Source organism: Gallinula chloropus (genome assembly GCF_964237585.1).
Source record: "Gallinula chloropus genome assembly, chromosome: 2".
Taxonomy (NCBI): Eukaryota; Metazoa; Chordata; class Aves; order Gruiformes; family Rallidae; genus Gallinula; species Gallinula chloropus.
In genome coordinates this window covers 137,585,242-137,605,997 of record NC_140086.1, presented here as the reverse complement: position 1 = coordinate 137,605,997, position 20,756 = coordinate 137,585,242, and the positions used below count along the sequence as shown (strand labels likewise).

Below are 20,756 nucleotides of genomic sequence, written 5' to 3'. Positions count from 1 at the left end.
TTGGGTATCTGGTTTGCAAACAACTGCAGCAAAATTAATATGAAAGTCTTTCTGAAAATACCAGTTCAGGGGGAACAATCGTCAGTACTATGAACCATGTAATAACAATTGTAATGAATCTCCTTTTGCAGAGAAAGAACAACAAATGGGGCAAAACGATCATTGAATACAGAACAAATAAACCATCTCGCTTGCCCATCCTTGACATTGCACTTCTGGATATTGGCGGCGCTGACCAAGAATTCGGTGCGGACATTGGCCCAGTCTGTTTCAAATGAATGAACTAAAATTAACTTAAAGCCTCTCCCAAATTATTCTCTTGTCATGTCTTTTTATAATGAAAGCTGACTCCTTCCATTTCTTCTGTTCATCTACTTGCTTAAACTCTGGGCGAAAGAGAAGGAGAAGAATTGATTGGAGCATTGTGCAATGAAATTTAATACAGCCCCAAAAGGACTTGGAAGTCTTTCAAGATTTAACACCTTGCTTTGGGAAATGTCAACCTTTGTAAAGAAAAAAAAAACAAAATAAAAAAAATCATGAAAGTTCGCACCACTTGTGGCCTTTGAATATCTTCCACAGAGGAAGTTTAAAACCACGACTTCCAAAGGTTTGAACTACCTCATACACTAAATCGAGTGTGATCCACATCTCTTACAGGTGCTTCTCCATGTAACCTGAGGTACTTTCAGTTCCACTCAAAATACAGTGGTGCTAATGGCAGTATTAGAGAGTATCTTTCCAATACTTGAACTTTGATGGTGCTAGTAGCATTTAAAGTATCACTTCTCTGTTTCTTTGAAGTCTGTCTCAAAACTTCGAATGTCCCATCTCACCCGCAGCTTAAGCACGTGGATCATTTTTCCTCATCTTTGTCCTCTTCCTCCAAAACCAGGTGTTCCTGCTTTCAAATCTCATTTCCATCTTCTACAATGGGTTTAAAAAAAAATCATAATTCCTCAAAAAAAAGAAATAAAATGTATTTTGTATATGTGAGATGTTTAAATAAATTGTGAAAAAATGAAATAAAGCATGTCCAATGTTCAAAAAGAAACTATTTAACGAGTTACTTGCTTAGATGCATTGGCAGAAGCTCACACCCAGAATTTCGAATACGCCTGCATTATTAAAGCTCTCGTAGTGTACAGCTGTAACACACTTGGAACATTTGACATCTGCCTGCAACTGCCTTACGGGTGTGACTGTTTATTCAACTCCTCATTTCAACACCACCTTTTGAAAAGTCCACCAGAAAACTCCGTGCTCGCTGCATGCGAAGCTCAAGGGCAGAAGCAATTAATTCCCTTTTTTCCAAATGCTAAGCAGGATTAACGGCTGGAAGAAGGGAAAGGAGGCCTATGAAGACAGAAAGCTCCTCGGCACTGAGAGCACTGTGTTGGCTGATGCCGTGCTGCGGTGGGCAGAGCTGAGCTGTGTGCTTTCGAAATGCTCTGCAGAAGTCCATGCAAGGACTCGATCTCAAGTTAGGGGTCTAGTCAGGAAGATGGGGGTTTATTATGCCCCTACAGTTCGTTCAGTTCTGCGTAAGAGACAGAACTACCTGCTGTTGCTAACTTGAGAAATTAACTATGAAAAAAAGCACCATGAGCAGCACAGGCTGCTCTTAGCTGTGGGCTTTTGAGAGACGGCTACCAACAGTGCTGCTCTGAAACCAGTTCCACCAGCCGTGGTTATGGAATTGGGAAGGCGCTTGGGAGAACACACAAAGGACCATGAGGACAACAGCCAAAAGCAGGTAAGGGGAGTGGTGAGAAAGGCTCATACCCCAAGAGGGGTATGAAGGAAACATCAGGAGGTCCCCGTACCCTGAGGACAGCACTGCTCCAAAGGTTTGCGGCTCAGAGTCTGAAGGCAGCTCCGAACAGCGCAAGGAGAAACACACACTAAAAACTGTTGCTAAATAAAGGTTTGAATTGATTAAGGAAAAAAAGGCCAATGTGAAAGCATGCCCCTGAGTGCAGCTGCTGCATGCCCACAGCTGTGTGCTGCATTAAGAGAAGGGGACATGGCATGATAAAATACAGCCCCTTGTTCTCTTGAGTAAAACACACTGCCGGTAAATACCTGCATTTGTTCATTGGACCATGATGATTCTTAATACTTTCAACAGTCTTAGTATTTCAAAATATAAATTCTGCTGTTGCTGTAAAAAGAAAACAATTAAATGCTTTACTTTATAAAGAGTTCTTTTCTCATGTAAATTATCTACACACTCAGAAGTTCCTACAAGGACTGAAAAGATAAAATTACCTCCTTCAGTCTGTGTAATCTGCAAGGGTGTATGCAAAGCTTATTGCTAGGTGATGAAGGTGGACTACTGCTGCCTGGGAAGGCAAAAATCCCACTGTTGAAGTAACCCTTGAGGTTTAGAAAGGAAACTGTGAAGGGCAATTGCTTTCTCTCTTGTCATCTTCTGATTTCTCCTTTGCTCTCTGTGGTCTGTTCCACAGCAAACCCTGTTAGGCAGAGAACGCTTCCTTTCTACGAGCTCACTGGTAACACAAAAATTCTTCTCCTCGCCACAAAAGCAGACTCATTTAGAAATTAAACCAGAAAAAAATGCATAGTACCCACCTCACAACCTCTAGATTCATTAGCACCAAGAAGATACTCAGTTTGGCCTGCAGATTTTGAGCCTGAATTTACTGTACAATGAAGTATTTTGCTTATGCTATGTACAATATCGAAAAATCTATCTTTCTGCTGTAGCTGAAAATGAGTAAGATGAACAGCAGACAGGGCAGGAAGCCTTCATATTGTCTAATTTCAGGAATACAAAACGTCAAATAAACCTCTGGTGAAGTGAGCTCAATTGCTTTTGGGAGTGGTCTGCCTCCCTGTAAGGATTATTTAACTACAAGCAGGTATGCATCGGCAGTAATGCAACTGGACAGCATAAATTAGCTAAAATAAGGTTTAAATAGGTTAAAGTCTGTACTCAGAGTAAGAAATAAACTTTGGAAGGACAGGGAAACAGCAGGAGGAGCGAAGTGAAAGGTACTGTTTGCAGCAAACTCTGGCTGTGCTGCACAGGAACAGAATTGCTGGAGCATCTGTGTAAGGCTGGGTAGAGGTGAAGGAGCCACTGATGTGCACAGCACTGGCTGTGACACAACCATGTAAATGAAAGTACTGCCACCTTCAGCCCATCTTCCTCTGGAATCTGTGGGACTGATCTTCCTTTTGTGTGGTAAACAGATGTGTCCTGTCTGTCAATTCCTTACACCATCACCCCAGGAGGTGAACAGAGACTAAAAGGCTCCTGTCTGTAGGTGCTCCAAATTGCATCTAGGCTGAACCCTCAAGTCTCTAGTGCAAGTATTCCTGCATAAATCTTACCAAAAGCCTTCAGAAGCATTTGGTGCTCTGTGTGCCTCTGTGTGTATCAACAGGTCTTGCTATGTAGTCCTCTTGAACTTTACCATTGTGATGGCCAACAGCTTCTGGGCCTGGTGTCAGGCTGATCTATCCTGTTTCCTGTTTCAGCAGGCTTAGCTGGCAGCTTGTTGGCCTCTGAGTAGTGTGTGCTTTTGCATCAACGTGGCATAAGCAGGTAAAAAAAGAGGAGAAGAGAACACAGTAAATTCAACGAAACTCAAAACCTGGAAAGCTGTTGCAGAAGGGATGGCTGTAACTGTGTGAGCTGCTTCACTGGGAGGAGAATCGCAAACCACTGACCATTACCTGAAGGATCTGGTTTTATCAGCTTAAAATATGAATGCTGTGCTAAAGACTGCAAATGAACAGTGACAAGGTAACATTCTTGTTAACAGATCTACACTTCCACCACGCAGATTTAAGTTGCCGCTTTTGGCGTCACTTTGGGTTAGTTTTGCTGTAGTGCTCAGTGATTTCAGACAGGATCTCCCAGAAGGTGTTTTCCTGCCAGTATTAGAACCACATACACCAATTTCAGACAATGAGATAATAGCAAGTTCGAATAAAGCAGTTCTTAGGCATGCTACCAGAGTAATCTCTAATTTATCCAGCTTTACTTAGGTTTCATTCTGAGTTTACCAAAAAAACCCTGGTTTTCTGTATTGCTCCCCTGTAAATCTCACATGCAAAATGATTGCAATCTACAGTGCATAAATGAAGATATTCTGCAGAAATAACTATGTCTACATTCCTAGGCTGGAATAAATTTGTCCTTTCCCAGAAAATAGGTGATTGAATACAGGTATTACATGACCAAAATTTCCTAAATATGATACCATGCTTAAGTATACTCTCCAACTACTCATGAGATGGTGGTTCTTTCTAAGCCAGATATAGTTACCAAGGCAAACAAATGCAACATTTGAATGCCATTTGGAACACAAGCATTTGAAATATCTATCATTCTTTCAAGTAATTATTGTCAACAACATCTTAAAAAGAAACATGTATTTTATTCTCTTTTACTGCTTTCAAGCTATGGAAATTGGTTCATTCTTTGGGTAAAATGAAACAAGTTGCCCAAATGCCAGTTCTTTGTGAAACAAGAGCAGTTCTCCACCAGTTACACATGCGGAGTGCACCACCTATTGATTTACACAGTAATTACTGGCTCCTGATGAGCATTTTTCTAGTTGTTTTTTTTCCCTGAATTCACTGTCACGGTTTATATCCAGATCTTCTGAGCTGTCTGTAACCTAGAGTATGCCAAGGGCTACTTCTGAAAAATACCAGCATCACAACTCATCCTAAAAATACATTTATCAGAAGAACACCCATCCAAACTAGGAAAGCTGCTGGCAGCAAGCCATAGTCTCACTAGGGGCAGAAAAGCCTCAAGACAATAAGAATTTAGTCTTTTAGCTGTCAGGTTCTATGAACCTGAAACAGCAGATGCAACTTTATCTGATTAGTAGGTCCCAGGTGAAGTTACTGCGTGCTGCCTGTAACTCACCTGTCAGTCTCTTAAACCCATCTCTGTGCAGACACACTGCTGTTAGAGGGACTTCTGACATTGCAGGTGTTCAGTTGTGATCCAGAACAGGTCTGAGCAAAAAGACATCAACTTACAGAGGAGCCGCAGGACTGGGTTCCTTCTGTTCCACAATATTGCTACAAGCTTTGTAAGGGCATGAGTGGCAGAAAGGAAGGAAATTCAAGATACATCTCCCAGGCATGTCTTTCTTCCTCTCTGTCTTCCTAACAAACTGCTGGGTGCTTACTCAGCTCCCATGGTCAGGGTCTTAACCTTTGAGCACACCCTGGGTTATTGGATGAGAAAATTGATTGGAGAAGTGGAGCACTTCCACCAGCTCTCTAAGCAATCCCCTAACACTGGAATCACTCAGGCCTATACAACTTTATCTTAATCCAGGGCAAGGTTTCAATGTTTTCCCCTGCTGTGTGCCTGCACTTCTTAAGAGGTTAAATGTTTTTCTGCCAGGCAAGACAGCCTTGTCCTGAGGCCTAAGTGGAAGCCGTTAACTACTGCACTCAAGCTTGAGTAAATTATTCACACCCCACGAAACCAGCCCCCAGACCTCAGGGTAGGACCTGAGCACTGACAAACATGAGGTTCATAATGGGGGGAAATGGTGGCAAACCAGCCTGAGGTGAGAATGGATGCCCTCTCATTGCTGCCCTCTTATTCCCTCCATTGCTGCATTAGAAATCATCTCACAGAGTTACTTCAGAACGGCCATTATTGCAGGGCAACACACCGGCTGTAGCATTTATTGGGTGTTTGATATAAACAACCTCTGCGTCGAGCTCCTGAAGATGCAGAAGGTTTTTCCTCCATATTATAGAGTCAAAGTAGGGGAGAATCAGGCCCTGACTTGCTCTTTGCCAAGGCAGGCAATGGCACAGACCTCATATTTCTATCGTCATGCATCTTTTCAACCAGAAGGTAGTTTTCATTTCAGAAAGCAAGCAAGGCATCTTTGATCCTGTGTCCAGATGTTTAACTACCTTGTTAAAATTCCAGCTATCCAGGAAAGCAGCATTTCCTCAGCCTACTCAGCCGAATCTCTCTGAAAAAGAAATCTAGATGACCTAAAACCTGACAGAAACAATAGGGTGTCTCGGTAAGTAGATCGTGTGGTAGTAATAACTACATGTTGACATTATTGTAAATTCTAATCTAAAATTAATCAACCATTTAAATACATTTAATTATTACATTATTGACTAATGCTAGTATTATAGTATTAAAGAGTAATAATTAAATATTTCCCCAATGAGAAAATTCAAATTTTCCCATTAAAAACCAGAATTTGCTTTTGTTTTTCTGTTCAAGCAGTTCTACCATGTTCACGACTGTTGGACGAATAGGTGTTCCTTTCTTCTTTCCATACCTTCTTCCATCCTAATCACCAGTATGACAAACTATCTCACCCTGCCAGCTCTATTTCTACACCTGGATTTTTATGTAAGAGGATACTTTCATTACCCCAAGGCCATACCCCAATGCATTTTATACTTTTGCCAGAAGCAGTAAGTATGTCCCAGATCTCAGGTCTGGGAAAAACCATGCAAAAGCCTAATTGCTGAAATGATCTTCTTTACTCAGTGGTTTAAAGGTCAGGGTTTTGTCTTCATTAAATCCTCCCTCCATAATGATGACAGTTTTTTCTGGGCAATTTTGTCCAAAGGGGTTTACCACTACCTTTTGGTTAAGGTGTTCAGGATCTCAAGGTGTCTGTCTCTGCTCCCGATTCCCAGTAAATTCTCTACACAGTGCCTACCATATGTGTCAAGAAGAGTCACCCACACAAAGCCTTCCTGAATTTTGACAAAATGCTTTTTGTTTGTCCAATTCTTCCTGGTGAATCGTCTTTTTTACCTTTTCCTTAATTTTTATCTTTCATCATTTAACAGGGAATTGGACTTACTCGAATTCCTCAGTTCAAAAGAACACCCATGGTTTTTATTGCTGTACCTGTCTCAGCACCATGTTTGGTTTAACACAGTCATCTAAAATTTCGATTCCTACAGAAGCTGCACATACTGGAAACAACAGTTTCCCCAGACTCTGCAACAAGATCCAGAGGATCTCTGCTTATTCTTCCAAAGAGGAGCAAAGAGGCCAATTCATATCCATACTGAGCACCTTCCTCACAGTTCACAAAGCGTAGAATTAAAGCCTGTATCCTCTTCATCTCTCTCAGTTACTTTTGGTTGCAAGTATATATATGTATGAGGCCCTTTGAACCTTTACAGCTCTATATTTGGTTCTGGGGTACAGACTTCAGACACTTTATTTCATATAGTTCCTATAATTTTTGAAACTATAATTTTAGTTCACTGTCTTTGTTGACTATTTAAGGTTAAGAACTCCTTCCCCATGTGAGGCAACCTGGTGGCTTGTGCCTCCAGGTGAGAATGTCCTTGGCCGGCTCCATTCCCTGTGCCTGCTTTCTTTCCCGGGTGTGAGGACTAACATTTCGGGTCTGGCCTCTCAAGCTGGGATGCCTTCATCTCCTTGGGGGTTACAAGGTCTTCATCTCTGCTGGAGATTCAGGAATTACAATCCTACCCACCACAGATTAACCATTAATTACGCATTTTTACAAGCACATACAACAGTAAACTATACTGTTTCTGAGGCACCTGTACTGCCACCTCCACAGCCTTTACTGTTATCTGTATATCAGCATCTCATAGACCACTTCTTTGCTATAGACTTGGGTATCCATTCCAGGTGTGACTACTCTGTTAATAATATTACAGACCAAAGACCAATGATTGGATTAACTGAGCTTCTCACCTTTCTTCCAGGTCCTCATCAATGTTCTCATTTCCTCCTTATTCTCTGCTCTAGAAGTTTAGTCTATAAACCCATTTTCTATGTTAATTCCACATAAATACATCAGAAATCTCATATGCCACAATTCAGTGACTCTTCTATGTGGACTTTGCCTAAACAACTCCTTTACCTCTTTTCCACAACACAACTGCACTGTTCAAACACATGAAGAATGGTTGCACTGATTCCTATTGACCCCATCGTGTTTCTTAGCAAGGTTACAAAGCTCAATAGACATTCCAGTTAAAGTCATAACTTTTTACTATCTGAAGCGCTGACATTTACGATAGCATGATCTTGTAGAAAATAATAGTTTTTAACTGATTGTCTGATATGATGTGGATCTAGTGTGGTGAAAAAGAGCTGGGATTTCTTTTCCATTTTGACGTTGCTTTGCACTCTTCTGCCACCTTCAGGGCACAGAGCCATCTTCTGAAAGCCAGGAGGTGTTTGTAGACGGGAAGCACTGTCAAAACCAACAGACAGCACCAACCATCTCTTCTGCTTGTATCAGCTACTCTTTTGCACCCAGATCAGAGCCGCAGTTTTTTCTTGGCTACTGGCTCACCTCTTTACCAGCTAATTGTCTGTTTCCTGCTAGCAGCTTGATAGTATGACAGAGGTTTTGCCTCCAGCTTCAAAAACAGCATTTTGATTGCCTCTTTCCTAATATGTAGATCCCTATGGTCCAGCACCGTAGAAAGGGAGACATCTCAGAAAGATTAAATTCTTGCTCATACCACGAAACCAGGCAGATGAACAGCAGAGAGACCCCTATCAGTTTTCCCTGGGACAGAAGAGCTGACTCATAAAATGATAACCAGAGAGAGCTGCTGAAGGATTACTTCTGGTTTCAGGCTTTAGAGAAAGTCATATTTTGGCAGTTAAGCCTCTCTGTGCAAGCATTATCAAAGCATAGGTAAAAACATCACGTAAAAGAATCAGGTCCATATGCCTTTCATTAAAGCACTATTAAAGTGTGCCATTTAAAAATAAAGGCAAACAATACCAGCTGTCCTGCAGATTCCAACTCACCAGGCTTTTAAACAAAACTTCTGGGAGTGGCACAACGACTCAGCTATCCATCAATTCCCAAATGCCAAATCTTTACTAAGCCTGAGGTACACAGTAGCCCATGTTGATATTTTGTGTATCTATATGTATGTTTACCTTTCAACATCATAGAATTACACAGACCCATTAGAGCTCACAGCAACCCTACAGAGCACCAGAGACAACAGAACAATGAGAACCCTAAGGAACACTGTGATATTCTGCTAAAATTAATCATTTTCTATGCTGTTTTATCTTTAAATAAAAACCCATGGAAAGACTTTAGTCTGTTAACCCATTGCTGCTCCAAGCCTGAAGCTAACAAAGAATCTGTTATGAAACTATATGATCACAGAATCGTTGGAAGGGATCTTAAATTAAAGATCATCTAGTGCCAACCCCCTGCAACGGGCAGAGGAAAGAGGAGAACACGTCCCTGGGTGGGCTCGAACCACCAACCTTTCGGTTAACAGCCGAACGCGCTAACCGATTGCGCCACAGAGACTCCTGATTTACAATTATCTTTGTAATAAAAAAAAAATCAGTTTCCTTCCTAAAATAAAATTGCCTTCCCAAAAGCACTGACTGCAGGTAGCAGAGATCCTCTGCGTTAAATCCTATTATATCCTGGAAGCTTTCAAGCTGGGAAAAAACCCTTAAGAATACGAAGTTTAATTAGGGTAGGTCATTTCACACAGGATCTAAGTCAGTCAGTGTTTACATACAAAACCCTCTCAGGAGCACCCTGCAAATTCCAATAAGAAATTACAATGGCATATAAATAAGATTGTTCTTACTGGAAAAATTATTGGCTGGCAGGTTCTCCCTATCAGTTCTGAGAAAAGACCCCTGCTCCAGAGGCTTGATCTCTCACTATCAAAGTGAACACACAGGGATATTTCCATCCCTGAACTCAGTCTAACATGCCCAGTTCAAACTCATTTGAAGAAACTTGGCAAATCACAATAACTCTGAAGATCCAGAGTTACAGCAAGTTCAGTGAGGTATTACCTTCTGGAAATAACTTTATAAAGCCTGACTTCTTCCATTTCTAATCCAGGTTGGTTTTCATTCCTAAAAGAATATTACAGAATCAAATGTATAAACACCAGTTGCTTGGATAAATCAGAGCTGACAAGAAATTTAGCAATTTCAAAACAGTGTAGTTTTGCACTCATGTAACACCCAACTACAATTTTTCATTCACAAATAAATCCTCTCAATACTTTGACTTTTCCATTTTAGCTTTTGCCCCATAAGCTAGCCAGAGCTTCCCATTTTTATATTTGCATTTAAATTACAAATTCTGTAGCTCATTCACAGCTGGTTCCACAGTGAAATACATGGTTCTTTTACAATCCCCCAGCTTCACAGACTGAAATACTGCTGGATAAGCAACATGAGCTGAGAACATGAAGGGAAGGCTGCTGAATGAAAACACTTTAAAGGCTTCTCTGCAGAGCTTGGGTGCTCTCAGTGACCAGCCAAAGGAGGCTGTGCTGCCTCCCTCCAGCAGCATTCAAGAACCTGCTCAAATATTTGCTAATCAACATAAGTATATTGAATATTTTGGAGAGGTTCTGGAACACTGGATTGCACAAGAATAGTGACAATCATGAATGAATGAAAATGGGTCAGTTAGGTTTGGGGTATGAAACCCAGTGGGACATTCTGGTTTCTGATATCCAGTAAGGAGATGCTACTTCATTCATCATTAATACTTACATTGTCCTTAATTTTCTTTAGCCAAATGTCCTTTGTGACATTAAAGTTTGCCTCTGCCCTGTCCAGGATCAAAGATCAAAGGATTTAGTTTCCTATCCCTGTGTTTTCTTATCCACTGGAATTATTTTCCTACCAGTGTTCCAGGTGTCACTGCAGGCAGCAATAGCTGCTTCACTTCTCGCTTCCTTTTCTAACAGAAAAGCTTCACCTTCTTGTTCTAGCTTTGTATCTACTCCTTTTATGCTTGTGCACATGGTTTTGCTAGGAAATCCAGTTTGCCTCTTCATCTAAGCCTCTTCTTGATCATTTTCTAGACTTGGACAGTTTTCCTAACAATCATACCATTTTCCTTGCTGTGTTTTGCTCTATATCAATTGCTGTCCCCATTAGAGATTCCAGGCTTTGAAAATGGAACACATTCTTTAAGAATTAAGGGAATGGAAATAATCTCTCTACAGAGATGCTTTACCTTCAACCAGCACTTGTATCAAGTGCAGCCTGATCTCTCTCTTACTCTTGCCACATACTTTTTCCTCAACCTATGCTGTTTCCCCAGCTTCTGGAAGGTTGCACGACTTCTGTGCGTCCAAAGGTCCTGTGACATGCAAACCTTTTTAGCAGCATCAAAAGGTACAAGCCATTAACAAAGCTGTATGAGTAGATGCTGTGCAAGCACAGAGCAAAAAGATTCCAACTAGAGCAGAGTGAAGCCTATCCGAGGAGTGCTAGAGGACAAGTAACCATGTCAGCAGACTTTTAAAGAACTTTTAATAAGACTTCTAAGATCTTATAGATTCACCTTTAGGTCTAAAATAATTCAAGATGATAACATGGGAAGAGAAACAAAGAAACAGGAATTTAAGCACATAACAAGACCAAACTGGCCCAGTCTGCACCAAGTATAAAAATTAGGCTGAAGACCATATCTAGTTGTCCTAAAGATAGGATGAAAAGTCAGTTACATTTTCCTATTAGTTTTATAGTAACACAGCTTTGTATTAGTGATCAAGGGACGTGCTCTCGGGCAAGTACTCCTCTGGAATGAAGCCCATGCTCCTTCAGATGTTTGCATTTCACGATGCACTGAACTTTTCATCTCCTGCAGCTCCTTATCTGAATCTTGGGCAAGGCTTAGCCTTAACAGTTGGACCACCTACTAGTATTATTTTAATATTTCTTTAGCTAACGTTCTTTAACATTGTAAAACACTGAAGCAATCGGTACTACAATTATTAAATCTTTATTACATCATTTTAGCTAATTTGCTATATTCCTTAATTAGTATATTCTATAAAGTTCTTCCTGGAACTTCCTTGCGTCTCAGCTTCATGTCAAGGTGATTAATAACTGAGAATCAGCTCTCACTCACACCGGTACCTGGCCTTTTTACCAGAGCACACCTACCTCACATCTGTGACAAAGGTGAGTTTGTGCTGTGTTACAGCTGCACACTAAGCATAAGCTGCCTGAGACTTTGCTGTAGGTCCTTCTGAACTCAAGGCTATGTATTTTTTAATGGACCAGTATCAGACAGACTACTGCACAGAACGTTAATGACGATTAGTGTTAATGATTTTTACTAGAGATCACACTGGAAATGATATTTGCATTCCCTCTGTTTTAAAAAGAATGTGGTAACCACAGGCTGGCAGCCAGAAGAGAGGGCTTCCAGTGCTCCACAAATATGACAGGGTTTGAATAGCGGCTGTGTGGGCTTCCAGAGACTGCCCTGTAAATACAAAGAACTCCGAATTTTAAAGAGACACATCAGGGAGCATAGGGGGAAGATAAACAACGTGAAAACAAAGTGTTGAATAAAGAATAACTCCGTTTGACAAGGAACTGATTGGCATTTTCTCTCAATCAGGCGTCAAGAAAAGAGGGGGGAAATAAACAGAAATACTACCTACATACCAAAAAACTCTGTAAAAGTCATAATTTGTGATAAAATTTCTAAGTCTGGTGGCATACTTGTTCCAGTATTTGGTAAAGACAGTACTCAGGGTACACTGCTTGACTGAACAAGTCCACTGAGAAAAAAACTTCTCTACATACTCCCTCTTCATTAATGTAATCAAGTGTTTGCAATAGATAGCAACCATGCATACACACACTGCATGGAAACCTGATGCTTATAGAAAGATTGATTGCCATCATGAGGCTGAAAAGTCTGCAATTAAAATGTCTGATGCCATCATTTGGCAAGTACACAACAACTGCTGAAGGAAAAGCTGCCCTACTGAAAATATTACTCTGCCCAGAAATCCGCTGGATCTACAGCTTTATTTCTGGAATTACAGTATGGCCAGGGCAATCTGACAATGCTGCACAAATTAAACTGTGATATGGTTTGGGGTACAGCAGATCCTACTGATTAATTATTCAACACTTAACCTAGAAGGTAATGTAGGTAATATTTCAGTTAGTGTATAACAAGCAGCATGTTCTTTATGAACATAGGAATATTTTCCTTATGAAACTTACAGATTAGAGGTAAAGTGTAATTTTTCTTCCAGCTCTGGTGCCTATTTTCCTTGCTATATATACTTGTGAAAAGCTGATTTCATTCCTATAAGCACATAAAAACTTTAAAGGAAAAATATCCTGTGAGAATGCCCTAGTAGTCCTCTGACAGAGAATGTTTAAATATCAGCTCTCTGCAATAACTAACTTCAAACCTCAATAGTCACTTTATCTGTTTACAGTCCTTGGGATTGCCTTGTGCCTTTGACTGAGGAAAGTAATCTAACTCCAGAAGGCAGACGTGGCTATAATGCTGAAATGAGGAAACTCAAGAGAAGGAGATCTACTGTTAACTAAGCTTATCAGCAAACTCGTATGTGCATACCAGGTTTGACCTATGGCACAAAGTTCTCCTTCCATTTACACTGAGCCTGAGCCTGCCAAGTCAGGAGGCAGTAAAGGAAGAATTCTCTCACCTAAATTACACCCGTGTAAATTACATCTGTCCAATTTAAATTTATTATCTAAGTTCAAAAGAGCTTTGCCATTCCTAGTCCACCTTATTCTGAGTAAACGTGCCCTGCTCCCCAGTTCTACAGAGAACTACAGTTCTACAAAGATGATTAGTTTAAAATGGATTGGTCTGCTGAAAGTGGGTGGAGTTACATGAGATGAACCTAATGGATCTTTTCTGATTGCTTCATTATATTGACACATAGGGGAAATAGCGCAGACAGAAACCATGGTAATATCTTTAGCTTCTGTCATTAGAGACCATACATAGCACCACAGTCTCTTATGAAGACACTGAATTCAGTTAAGCCAAGGCTACACCTGTAGAGAATCGAAATGTGAAATCTTTCCTGTGCCTTTCCACTTTTAATATTCACAGCCATTACCCCGTGCATGCAGGAGTGCCACCTCTCTGCCTCTCAAAGGCACTGCTTCTCTGTTCACTGGGTCTTCTCCCTGGTAGCTCCAGGTGCTCCCCTCCCACTAATGGCCTTTGATGCTTCCAGCAGAACAACCAGAAAGCCAACATGAACAAGCTTTAACATGTGAACACCAAAACCTGAGGTCTGACTGATCAGAAGAGCTGGCAGACTCACGATTTACTTCCAGCTCACTGTTTATCAGCAGACAGGAAAATAAAGTAGGCATATAATTGGAAATTACAAAGCTGCTTCTAGCTAGGAATAGTTCATGGGGTATTTAGTAATCCCTAATTAGCCGTTTACATCAGGCCTTTTATACGTAGTGGTTTTGGTGTGAATCACTTAGGTATATGTAACGATGCCAAATTCAAATAGCTTTTGAAAAACCTGTAAGAAGCAACACCACACACATGCAAACCACTTCCTAACTCCTGGAACTTCAGCCAAAAGCTTCTGGCTGAAATGAGAGAGACCTCTCTTGTCAAATGCCTAAGCAATGCCTCAAGTGGAGGAGCAATGAAGCAAAAGCAGATGCCTCTCTCACAGCCACATACATATTTAGTATACACAGGTTGATCATCTTAATTATTTAGCCTGCAACAGCATCAGTGTGCATCTATCCGTACAGTCTTAAAATAGCAGAGATGTAATCCACACAACAGATTTCCAGGCATCACTGGAGGCCAATGTTGGTGCTTCAGGGCAGATAAGGACTGCCCAGGGACTTCCAGCAGCAGGCAGCAGACCTGAAGCAGCCCATAGTCTTTGGGACAGAGTTACTCTTTCTGGATGTTGTCATTTTCTCAGGTATCTATAAATAAAAGTATGGCTGGTTTGATCCCTTCTTAATTTCTGTTCTTCTTTCGTAGGAAGAAGCTGATTTAATCTAAGATCAGATAAAGTCCCTACAGAGACTACCTCACAGTAGAGAGCTGAATTCCTTTTTTTATTAATTTTGGGAGAAAAATTGAAATTTAGCTGCTCAGGCATAGCAGCCATCCCAATTGAGAAGCCAAGTCAACACTCCGGGAGCTCCAGTTGAACACTGTGCCTTTTGCATTTACACCACGCAGAGCAGCAGCATGAACTAGGGTTAAGTTCTGAGGAGCTACGCTCAGTCATAAATGCACCTTGCAGCCTTGCAGCACAGCCAGCAAGCTTAACACAGGTATATTCCAGAATGAAACAGGCTGAAGTAAATACGTTTTGGATGGATGAAAAGTCTTATTTATTAATAACTGTAATAAAAACAAATGAAAAACAGTATCTGGGACCCTTAATGACTGCAGGAAAGACACACTGCTAAGGCTCTTAGGAATCATTAATGTGTAACAATGCAAAAAGCTACCAAAAAATATTCCAGTGAATACCTTCAGCTACAGAAGCTGTTAATAAATGTTTAAATTGCTTCCTAAAGTGTATAATGCTTCCAGCTGTTACTTGAACATATGTGAAATGAGGGCAAAGAAAGCAAAACTCTAACAGGAATATTTTAACACATAGTAAGGTTTGTTAACTGTAAGAGGGCTTTAAGAGTTCTTGGCTCTGTGAATGCTGCATGACCAAAAATAATAAACGAATGGGAAATTTTCTGGGGTAAAATACTATAAGTGTGTGTGTGTGTTTGTTTTGGGTGATTTGTTAGGTTTTCAAAGAAAAAAATAACCCATTAACTACAAATCTGTACACTTTGGAATTAACCCAGTGGCTTTCTTCTCCCCTCCATGACATAAAAAACCTGAGCACTTTGAAATAGTAAAGCGGTTTTATTATTTTTTTTAAACATTGCTCACAAACTGAATGAATTAACAGACTGAAATGAAGAGGAAAAAACGGTTTGCAAATTGGCAGCTAGTAAACACATAAGGTGGAAATGACATTGAATATTTAGTAACAGTGCAAATCAGAATAGTATTTAGATCTCCAGTCCTGTACATACATGTGCACAGTGCTTTAAGTCCTTCTGTATTTCAGATAGGGTTTGAAAATAAAAGAACTTGTGTGCAGTCTGTAAATTTCCCAGTTTTGTTTCAAGCATTTCACTCCTTTCTTCCAACTATTTTTTCACATATTTCGAAATGGATAACAGAACTCCATGAGCTGCCGTCCAGCATAGCGTTGTTTGGATGACAAGGAAACAGAAAGATGGTGAATCTAAACCCAGACTTTTGTGTGTGTTTTCAAAATCCAGATAATTATTTACCCACCTAGCTGAAAAACCCCCAGCTTTCCCCATTCTTCTTTTTTTTTTGGCCAGTCGGAAGAGTTCTGCTGGATCCGAGGGAGAATGAAGAGATTTCATTTCAGAATCTGCCAAGCGCATGGCAGCGCTTCACTAGGAGCCAGAGGCTGGACTGCTCCCCGCTTACTCCCCGTCTTTATGCAGAGGCTCGCTAACACCCTTCCCGAGCTGTACGTTTGTTGCACGGCCGACACACGGTCGCTTCGTGTCGTGGCAAGGCGCTCCCTGCGAAGGCCCCGCAGCGCCGAGGGGAGGGGGAGGCCTCGGCCCGCAGCCCCGCTGCCCAGCGCCTCTCCTTCCCAGGGGCGACTCGAGTTTAACTGGCAGGAAGAGGCGCTGCCTCCTGCATGAACTCAGCATTCACCCGCAACACGCAAGGAAAGAAGAGGTTCTTTCCTCCTCCCCTGTAAAACCAGGCGAATCTCTGCGTGTGTGTCGAGCTTCTTCCACGCTGTTTGCATTCCGCGGGAGTCGACGTCTCCCAGCGCGGGCTGGCCATCCGCACGCCAAGGGAGCCGTGACACGCGTTTAAACATCGCACTGCTTGGAAGAAAGCCCGCACCGCTGTGCCAGCTGTCACGTACCGGCTCAGGTACAGCACCTCGCCCAGGTACTCTGCCCCTTCACGCAGCGCAGCCCCCACGACCCAACGGCGAGGAGCAAGTCGCCGGGGACTGGCAGGGGCCCCACCTCGACACCACCCTCTCGACCGCGGACCTCGGACCCAGCCCAAAGGGATCCACCGCACCCTGACGGGTGCCGTAGGGCCCCGCTGTGGGGCGGGGAAGTGAGCGCTGGGGCCGCCCGCTGGCGGCTGAGGGAAAGCGGTGACGCTAGGAGGAGGGGGAGGGCGGCGGCTCCGCCCCGGCAGCGGGGAGTCGGGCTTCTCTCCGCCGGAGCGGTGGGTTCGGTGGCAGCCGGCAGCGGCGGGGTCTGCCTTCGCCGCCAGCGGGGACCCAGTGCTGCCCCGCTGCGCCCGCCCGCTCTATCGCACACTGTTGTCATGGAGGAGCCAAGATGGCGGCCCTGGCCTACACCCTGGGCAAGCGGGAGATCAACTACTACTTCAGCGTGAGGAGCGCCAAGCTGCTGGCGCTGGGCGCCGTCCTGCTCCTCACTGCCTGCCACGCCGCCTCCCGCCGCTACCGAGGTGAGGGGGCGGCCGCGGGTGCTCCGCGGGGGGCCGCGGCTGTCGGGCAGCGGGAGGCGGAGCCCCGGCGGAGCCTGGGGACCGCAGCCGCGTAGGGAGAGCGGCGGTGCTCTCGCTTGCAGCAGCCGCGGCGGGGCTGAGGGGCCACTGGGGATACGCGGGCACCCCTGCTCCGGCTGTCTGTGGCGGGGAGCGTAGCGCGGCGGGGCAGGTCGCTGCCTGCTGCGGGAGGCGAGTGTGGGGACAGCGGCGGCGGAGGACACCCGGCGTGCGCCCTCGTCACGGGGCGCGGCCCGTAGGGCCCTGCAGGGCCCGGCTTCGGGGTCGCCGCAGGCTTCCCGCCGGCCGGGAGAGGCCCCGCGGCTCGGTCGTGCACGACCCGCAGGGTCTCTGGAGATGCGTGGTTTTTGCAGGGAGCACAGCCCAACTCTTGGGGCCTTGCCGGCGGCGTGTGGAGTGGCTGTGCGGCTGCAGGTGAAGGTGCAGGGGTAGAGGGTGACTTCTCGGGCACTTGATTTAGTACAGAGTGATTAAAGACACTTGCTTGGCAATTAGTTATTAAAATCTGTAATTGGTATAAAACCTGGTATATGTTCCTTTACTGTTAGAGTTATTGCCTCAAATGCAACAAAATCCGGCCTCTTCAGTGGATGAAGCAAAATAAAGGGTGGTTTGGTTTCTCGTGGCGGTGTGGCTCTGGACAAGCCAGTAACCAAGTTCTGGAAGCCACAGCTGTAAACGTGATGGAGCTGCACACGGGTGCACGGCAGTTATGGGATGCTTGCTGATTCCTCCTCTTTCAGGTTGTTTTGGCCCCAATGCTGTGAATCATGGCATGATCCATAAATGCTAATGTAACTGCTAAAGGAAATATTTTCTTGTTTCCCATTCATGCTAAGAATTGCAGTATGCTTTTGTGAATAAATCAAAAAGTCGTTCCATAGAGAGATCATTGCAGCCCTCTGTTGTAGGGCAACTACTGTTGTTGTATTCTAACACTTGCTGCCAGTGTCTGTGGAAGACGAGACCTGGGCGGTTAACTGTGGAAATGGGAAAGGGAGTATAGGGAGCCTTTAATATCGGTACTCTTCCCTAGATTCTCCCTCCGTCTCATGTGCCAGCCAGTCTGATAAACTGAACAGTACTGAGTTGCAAGACACGGAAGTGTTTTCTGAATTCTAGAGGAGCTCAAGCATGAAATAACCGAACTCGCCTGTTGCGCTGCGTTCCTTAAGGCCCAAATCAATCGCAAAACTAGACAGAAGGATGTGATGCTGCCTTAAAGAGTGTTTGTGACACTGGCCCAAGGAAATAGGGACTGCTCATATCGAACAGATTACAACGGAACTGGACGGTGCATAAAAATCATATATGGTGGGAGAGTTAATGAGGGGGTTGAATTGCAAATAACCAAATTAGGAGAATCAGCGGGCCTCTGTGTAGGTTGATAGGGTCTGTATGGATTTTCACAAAGCTTTCAACAAGTGCCTTTGCCCAAGCCTTTTAATTTCTTGATTCTATTACAGGGTAAGAGAAAGGCTTTCCAGTAACTGTTTAAAAGATGAGGTATAGGGTGAGTGACTCCAGAGTTACCAGTATGGTGTCTTTTGAACATGTAACATTCAAAGACATACATAGTTTAAAAAAGGAGGGAGGGGCATTTATAGCAAGTAACAAATATTTTCAGGATAGATACAAGCAGAGGTGCTTGAGAAATCTTATTGCAACCCTTCCATGATGCCGGACATCTCAAATTCAGCAAACATTAGGATTTTTTTTTGGCAATTAATGAAAAAACAGATGATTTCACTGTGATGTCACAAAGCTAAAGCTAACTGTTACCTTACTGTCAGTGGTGCTGGTCATCCCCTCTTAGTAGTAATATAATAGAGCTTGGAAAATGTGTAGTAAAGAGCAACTCAGATGGCAGTAGAATGAAACAGCATCTGTACAAGCAGTGGTGAAATAGATTAAAATCCTGTAGCCTGGACAGAAAATTAGTAATCTGGTAATGGTCTCAAATATTGACAGTTATTGGGGGAAGGTAAATTCATTGTGATTGTGTCATAACACAAAAAGCATCAACTGGAAAATAAAATTATCAGGCAGTACATCAAAAACTATGAGAATAAAGTGATTTTTCTCTTCTGCACAAGGCATTTTGAAATACGTTGCCAGGATTTTATACCAATACCCTGAAAAGGGTTATCCTGATTTGCAGAATGTGAATGAGGAGGGGCTGCAAACATTCTACACTCCTCAGGCTGTCTGTCTCAAAGTTGCTTGGCTATGAAGGCCTGGCCATGCCAGGGAAGGGATTGCTCTGTGTTTGACATGCTTTTATACTCTGTCTTTGGACATGTGTCATTAGCTGCTGTCAGGAAGAGGAGAGCAGGTAAGACCAGCTCTCTCACGTGAACGTATGTTCTGGCACAGTGGGGCAAACAAAAAAAATTAACAGTGGATTAGCCAGCCTCCTGGATATTGTGTCTCACAAATACATATCCAGGAATGTGGAGGAAATGAGAAGGAGCTGCATATGAACACAAAGTGATAACGTTTGTTTTGTGGGAGGAGTGGGGTTTTTCCTCCCCCTGCCAAATTGGATCTTTAATGTCTGAAGAAAACTGATAACCTAAAGTTTGCATTAGTTGAAAGAGCAACTGCCTGAATAAAAGAGAAAATGAGATTAAACATGCCATTTAGGCATGCCTGATGATACAAATGAGAATCTGGTGTATAGGTGTCCTGTAGAGTATATAAAGAATGGCAGGGCCCAGGGTTGGCCTTGAAGAACAATGATACGTTAAGTCTCACTTTGATACTCTGTTATTTAATGTCCTCTATTATTTACAAAATCAAACTTGTACCACAGAAACACATTGACAGTGTTGAGACTTCTACCTTGTCCTACTGCAGTTTTTTCCCTTAGGCAGTTCAGCCAGGGGGAGAAGGCCACAAATAATGTATATAACCAGTGAGAGAATGCCGTGTGTGAAGTATGTCAGTGGATCTATCTTTCTGTGTGCAAAGACTCCTTGACAGATAGTAGTTATTTTTAAAGCTGGGGTCGGGTTTTCTGGAAGACATTCTGAGAGTGATAAAGGTACATAAAGACTGCTTCTTTCATAGCTTTTTTTCTTACTATTCCTTAGTAGGAGTGAAAACATTAATATATTGATATTCTGTGTTTGCAGTGTGCCTGTACTTGTACCTTTTCAAATGAGTGGCAGGCAGTTGGATGCTTTAACTTTTTGGTAGTTTATCTTACTCAATTTAGAAACCCATGTTAAGTAGATTGCCATCAATTTTTCTTCTCCCATTGCACTATTGATAAGTTCACAAGTCATCAAATAAAGTTTTATGTTTTATGAAGTGGTTCATTTTCTCTTGGCTTCCTTTGGGACCTTTTGGATGACTGAG

The 20,756-nt window shown here is 42.8% G+C and overlaps 2 protein-coding genes across 2 annotated transcripts in view; both read left to right on the top strand.

Annotated features, from left to right (window-relative positions):
* Positions 1 to 957, top strand: part of COL1A2 (collagen type I alpha 2 chain) — a gene marked incomplete at its 5' end in the record, with an annotated part of 38,466 nt that extends 37,509 nt beyond the window's left edge. The window contains one exon of the mRNA XM_084260679.1: positions 132 to 957. Coding sequence (XP_084116805.1) covers positions 132 to 278 — 147 coding nt within the window. The 3' untranslated portion in view covers positions 279 to 957. The remainder of the gene's footprint in view (positions 1 to 131) is intronic.
* A 16,228-nt stretch (positions 958 to 17,185) lies between these two features.
* Positions 17,186 to 20,756, top strand: part of CASD1 (CAS1 domain containing 1) — a gene marked incomplete at its 5' end in the record, with an annotated part of 28,411 nt that continues 24,840 nt past the window's right edge. The window contains one exon of the mRNA XM_084279897.1: positions 17,186 to 17,333. Coding sequence (XP_084136023.1) covers positions 17,201 to 17,333 — 133 coding nt within the window. The remainder of the gene's footprint in view (positions 17,334 to 20,756) is intronic.